At 36.0% G+C, this 6,994-nt stretch overlaps 1 protein-coding gene across 1 annotated transcript; it reads left to right on the forward strand.

Moving 5' to 3' along the window:
- The first annotated feature begins 1,040 nt into the window (after nucleotides 1–1,040).
- Nucleotides 1,041–1,976, forward strand: LOC122680408 (olfactory receptor 6C2-like). Its single transcript, XM_043881734.1, has one exon. The coding sequence runs from the start codon at nucleotides 1,041–1,043 to the stop codon at nucleotides 1,974–1,976; it is 936 nt and encodes a 311-aa protein (XP_043737669.1).
- The last annotated feature ends 5,018 nt before the right edge of the window (nucleotides 1,977–6,994 follow it).

Genomic DNA, 6,994 nt, shown 5'->3' on the forward strand with positions numbered 1-6,994 from the left:
CCATGGAAAAAGCTCATACAGTCTGATAAGTTATCATGTATTTTGACACCCCTCTCTTTCTTTAAAAATACTGATTTATTAGAATGCTAAAAAAATGAGAAATTAATCAGTCACATCCTAAGTCAATTACTTTCTCAAACTCTGATTTATAACATCTAGGAAAAACTGAGTTTCATGTAATGAACTGTATTAATGACCAGAAAAGACACCATATTGTTTTTTAGAACACTGATAAACTATTTGGAATGTGAAAGGCTGAGTTCACAGTGATGTATTAAGTGCTCACATCTCACTTTGAGCTGTCAAAGTGTTCACAGCATCTCAGATTTATCTGCCATGGTTGTACCCTGGGTAACCCCTCACTTGGAAAAGCTTTCAGCCTTCAAGGGAAGAATAAAGCAAAACTATTTCCTTCTGTATGATAGTAGCTGTAAACCCTGGAGTTTAGCTGGGAACACTATAAATTTGGGCAGAGAGTTGAACCTTACTCCTTGCATCATTAACAAGGAGTATATTTACTCTATTTTTTAAGACACATTTAAAATGTTTGCTGTAAAGACAGGAAAAAAAGTTAAATCACATAAAATAATTCCATTCTGCAGGGGAAATTTCTTAATTGTTGATTGACAAAGGGACATCCCAAGCCCTGGAGACATGAATAAACCCTGAAAACAATTGAAGTTGGTATTTTTATAATTAATTGGTGAGAGCTAAAGAATAAGCTTAGAAAAAAAAATTCCTATTATTACAAAGTATTTTACCACTAGCTTTCATAATGTCTGGATAGATAGACTGAGCCAAAACTATTAGGAACAAAGATAAAATTATCTGATTGAAATATGAGGCAAGAATGAAAATACAATAGCTATCAACATATATAAAATAAAATACTGCTCAGGGACAAGATACTCACTTCAAGACAGTCAAGTCAGTTTGCCTTTCATTTACAGCCAGTGTTGAGCACTCATTTTGGCTTCATTACACTCTTTTCAAGTGTCTCTGCATTTTTCCTGATGACTGGGCAAAAGCAGAAATCCTTGATGAGAAACCACACAATAACAACATTCATCCTGCTGGGACTGACTGATGACCCACGAATGAAAGTTCTAGCTTTCATCTTTCTTTTTTTCACCTACATGTTGAGTGTAGCTGGGAACCTGACCATTATCTCCCTCACCCTCATGGATGGCCATCTCAGGACAGCCATGTACTTATTTCTCCAAAATTTCTCTTTCTTGGAAATCTCATTCACAACTGCCTGTATTCCCAGATTTCTGTACAACATATCAACTGGTGACAAGGTCATTACCTACACTGCTTGTGCTGTTCAAGTATTTTTTACTTACCTTTTTGGGATAACAGAATTTTTTCTTCTAGCCACTATGTCCTTTGACAGCTATGTGGCCATTTGCAAACCCCTGCATTATGTGACCATCATGAATAACAGAGTCTGCCACAGGCTTATCATCAGCTGCTGGATAGCTGGTTTGTTAGTCATCATTCCCCCACTTAGCCTGGGCCTCAATCTGGAATTCTGTGACTCTAATGTCATTGATCATTTTTTCTGTGATGCCACTCCCCTCCTAAAGATATCATGCTCAGACACATGGTTCATAGAGAGAATGATTCTGGTGTGTGCTGTCTTGACTTTCATCATGACTCTTGTGTGTGTTGTTCTGTCCTACATGTATATCATCATGACAATTCTAAGATTCTCTTCTTCTCAGCAAAGGAAAAAAGCCTTTTCAACCTGTTCTTCCCACATAGTTGTAGTTTCCATCACTTACGGCAGCTGCATCTTCATCTATATCAAACTTTCATCCAAGAAAGACATGGCTGTTAACAAAGGAGTTTCTCTGCTCATTTCTTCTATTTCACCAATGTTGAACCCATTTATTTATACTGTAAGAAATAAGCAAGTGAAGAAAGCCTTGCAGAACTTGATCAAAAAGATCGAATTCTTCTTAAAGAAGTAAGAAAAAAAAAGTAGTTGCCTGGTCATAATGAAAGAATAAATATTTTCTCAACTTTACTGTTAAAATTTTAATCATAATCAAGTCTTCCCTTAATCCAAGTCTATGCCCCAACCACTAATGCTGAAGAAGATAAATTGACTGGTTTTATGAAGACCTACAAGATCTTCTATAACTAACAACAACAACAACAACAACAACAAAAGATGTCTTTTTCATCGTAGGGGATTGGAATGCAAAAGTACAAAGTCAAGAGATACCTGTCTTGGAGGACAAAATTTCCTATGACAAAGGCTAACAGAGTTTCTCAGAGAGAACACACTGGTTAGCACACACCTTCTTCCAACAACACAAGAGATGACCCTACACGTGGACACCACAAAATTATCAAAACTGAAGTCAGATTGATTATATTCTTTGCAACTGAAGATTGAAAATGTCTACACAGTCAGAAAAACAAGACATGGAGCTGACTATGGCTCAGATCATCAGTTTCTTATTGGAAAATACAGGCTTAAATTGAAGAAAGTAGGGAAAACCACTAGACCATTCAGATTTTACCTAAATCAATCCCTTATGATTGTACAGTGGAGGTGATGAATAGATTCAGGGGATTAGATCTGGTACACAAAATGCTTGAAGAACTATGGATAGAGGTTCATAACGTTGTACAGGGGGTGGTGACCAAAACTGTCCCAAAGGAAAAGAAATGCAAAATGGCAAAGTGGTTGTCTGAAGAGATCTTAAAAATAGCTGAGAAAAGAAGAGAAGTGAAAGGCAAAGGAGAAAAGGAAAAAGGTACCCAACTGAATGCAAAGTTCCAGAGAAGAGGGTGGAGAGATAAGAGATCCCTCTTAAGCGAAAAAGGCAAAGAAGTGGAGGAAAACAACAGAATGGGAAACACTAGAGATCTCTTCAAGAAAATTGGAGATGTCAAGGGCATATTTCATGCAAAGTTGGGCACGATAAAGGACAGAAATGGCAAGTACCTAACAAAAGCATAAAAGATTAAGGGGTGGCAAAAATCCACAGAACTCTGTGGATTTATGAGAAAAAAAAAAGTTCTTAATGACCCAAATAATCACAATGGTGTGGTCACTCACCTACAGCCAAACATCCTGGACTGTGAATTCAAGTGTTCCCTAGGAAATGTTACTACAAACAAAGTTAGTGGAGTTGATGGAATTCCAGCCAAGCTTATTAAAATCCTAAAAGATGAATGTGTTAAAGTGCTCTACTCGATAAACCAGCAAATTTGGAAAACTCAGCAGTGACCACGAGACTGGAAAAGGTCAAGTTTCATTCCAATCCCAAAGAAAGGCAACGCCAAAGAATGTTCAAACTACCATACAATCCCACTCATTTCACAGGCTAGCAAGGTAATGCTCAAAATCCTTCAAGCTAGCTTTCAGCAGTTTGTGAACAGAGAACCTGCAGCTGGATTTAGAAAAGGCGAGGAACCAGAGATCAAATTGCCAAAGTTCATTAGATCATAGAAAAAGCAAGCGGTTCCAGAAAAACATCTACTTCTGCTTCATTGACTACACTAAAGACTTTGACTCTGTGGATCACAACAAACTGGAAAATTATGAAATAGATAGGAATACCAGACCAGCTTACCTATCTCCTGAGAAACCTGTATGCACATCAAGAAGTAACAGTTAGAACTGGACACAGAACAGACTGATTCAAAACTGGGAAAGGAGTATGTCCAGGCTATATATTATCACCCTGCTTATTTAACTTTTATACAGAACACAATATGTGTAATGCTGGCCTGGACGAATCACAAGCTGGAATTAAGATTGCCAGGAGAAATATAAACAACTACCAATATGCAAATGATACCACTCTAATGACAGAAAGCAAAGAGGAACTAAAGAACTTCTTGAGGTGAGGAGAGTGAAAAAGATGGCTTAAAACTTAACATTTGAAAAACTAAGATCATGGCATCCAGTTCCATCACATTATGGCAAATAGATAGTGAAAAAGTAGAAATAGTTACAATGAATTTTATTTTCCTGGGCTCCCAAATCACTCAGACAGTGATTGCAGCCATGAAATGAAAATACACTTTCCCATTTGAAGAAAAGCTATGACAAACATAGTGTATTAGAAAACAGAGACATCGCTTTGCTGACAAAGGTTCATATAGTAATACCTACAGATTTTTCTGGTGGTCATGTGGATGTGAGAGTTGGACCCTGAAGAAGGCTGAGTGCCAAAGAATTGATGCTTTTGAATTGTGGTGCTAGAGAAGACTGAGAGTCCCTTGGACACCAAGGAGGTCACACCAATCAATCCTAAAGGAAATTAACCCTGAATATACATTAGAAGGACTGATGCTGATGCTGAAACTCCAATACTTTGGCCAGCTGATGCAAAACTCTGATTCATTGGAAAAGACCCCGCTGGCTGGGAAAGATTGAGAGCAGGAGGAAAAACAAAACAGATGACAGAGGATGAGATGGAGGTATAGTATCACTGACTCAATGGACATGACTTTGAGAAAGCTCCAGGAGTTAGTGAAGGACAGGGTAGCCTGGATTGCTGCAGTCTATAGGGTCACAAAGAGTCAGACATGGCTTAGCAACTGAACAACAGTAATCTCATTTCAAGTTTTTTGTTTGTTTGTTTTTTAACATTTTGCAACTTCTTTAGCTTTACTGATTGGGTACTATTTCAATTTGATTCCTCTGTTTCAAGTTTGTTTAATAATTCCATCCATATGGATATGTTTATAATAATATTTGGGTTAAAAGTTGTAAGTAAGGTGTAATACAGTAATAAAAAGCAAAAGTTTCAGTTGTTCAGTTGCTGACTCATGTCCAACTCTTTGTGACCAGTGGACTGCATCATGCTAAGCTTCCCTGTCCTTCATTATCTCCCAGAGTTTGCTTAAACTCCTTTCCATTGAGTCAGTGATGCCATCCAACCATCTCATCCTTTGTCACCCCCTTCTCCTGCCCTCAGTCTTTCCCAGCATCAGGGTCTTTTGCAGAGAGTCAGGCCTTTGCAACAGGTAACCAAAGTATTGGAGTTTCAGCATCAGCATCGGTCCTTCCAGTGAATATTCAGGGTTGGTTTCCTTTAGGATTGACTGGCTTGCTCTCCTTGCTGTGCAAAGGACTCTCAAGAGTCTTCTCTAGCACCACTGTCTGAAAACATCAATTCTGTGATGTTCAGTCTCCTTTATGGACCAACTCTCACATCTGTACATGACTACTTGAAAAAACCATAGCTTTGACTCTATGGATTTTTGTCAATGTGAATAGACAATTCAAAATATATTCAAACAAAATACATTTAAATACAACACAGAGATGGAATATAAGATCTCAATAGTTGCATGGTCAAAAGAGTTAGAAATGAAACAATAACATGAAACTAAGATTACCAAACTGATATACAGTCAATGGAATGCAGAATTATAATTCAATCTATCCAACCATAAATTGAGATCAGTTAAAAAAAAATAAATAAAAAGAGAAACAGATTCTCTAATGTATTGAAAATTTGAACCTTGATTGTAAAGTATTGAAGTGGCATTTTAAAGTCTATAAATCAGACACAACATTTTAAATGTAAATATCTGAAATAAACAGTTTAAACTTAAATACCCAACTTCAATAACAATTAAAAATTTGAGACAAGTTAGGGCATACCTAGTGAACAATAGGGCTTCCCAGATGGCTCAGTGGTAAAGAATCTGCCAGCCACTGAAGGAGACCCAGGAGATGTGGTTTAGATCTCTGGGTCAGGAAGATCCCCTGGTGTAGGAAGTGGCAACCAGCTCCAGTACTTTTGCCTGGAAAGTTCCATGGACAGAGGAATCTGGTGGGCTAATCCACGGGGTCACAAAGAGTCAGCTAGAACTGAGCGACTGAACGCAGCAAGCAATGCATGATAAATATCTATAGGAAGCACACAGTTATAAAGTTTGTATGTCTGAGACATTTGTATGTATAAATTTGTACTTGACGGTAATTTATGTACTTATTAATCTTTGATAATAACATTTTTCAAAGTAGATTAAAAATAAAGTGGCATACTCACTTTAAGCAATTAGAAAAACTACACAATGAAACACGGTAGAGTGAACTATGAAAGCTGAAGATAAAAAGCAAAAGCAATTAAGTGTTAAAGTTAAGGCAAATAATTCAGAGATTGATTCTCTGCAAAACTTAAGGGAAAATAACCTTATATACCCAAATACAGAGGAAAAAGACAGAAATTAATATATTTGAGGTTAAGAATTAGAAACAAGATATAAATATCAATACACAAGAGATTCAAATATATATAAACACACACTTCATTCAATTTTACAATACATTTTACAGAAAAACTGAAAGATAAAAACTTCTTGGTAAAATATGAAAAAAGAAATTATATATTTAAATATAGCAAAACTCATATAATTTATTGGATAAGTGAAAATTTCAGACCGTAAAGTGGAAAGAGAATAATTTTTTAAAAATTCTCACTAACTAAATTAAATTTTCTAAATAATTTCAGCCTAAATGAATCCATTCCAATCCATAAAAAAAGTATAACTTTATTTAAGTGTATAAATAAATAGTTTCTCTGTAAATATTTGTAAGTACATGTTAGGAACATATTAAAAGAAAAAAGAACAAGACCAACTAGAGTTTAATCTAAAAAGAAAAGCTATACCTCAGTAAAATCTATCTACTTTATCATATCAATTTTTAATGATCAGAAGAGTAGATCAGAAGAGTAGATAAGTAGATGGTGAAAAAACTTTCATAAAATTTAATAATGAAAAATTCACAATTAAATGAGAACATGATAAAATAATAAAACTATTTATAAAAAATAAAATTTATTTTAAGGACTATATTGCCAATAGACTATGAGTAGACTTGATCTTCCCTAGTGGCTCCATTGTTAAAGAAACTGCCTGCAATTCAGGAGACCCAGGTTCCATCCCTGGGTTGGGAAGAAACCCTGGAAAAGGAATTGGCAACTCACTCCAGTACTCTTGCCTGGAGTATTCC

Source organism: Cervus elaphus, chromosome 22 (genome assembly GCF_910594005.1).
Source record: "Cervus elaphus chromosome 22, mCerEla1.1, whole genome shotgun sequence".
NCBI classification, from domain to species: Eukaryota; Metazoa; Chordata; class Mammalia; order Artiodactyla; family Cervidae; genus Cervus; species Cervus elaphus.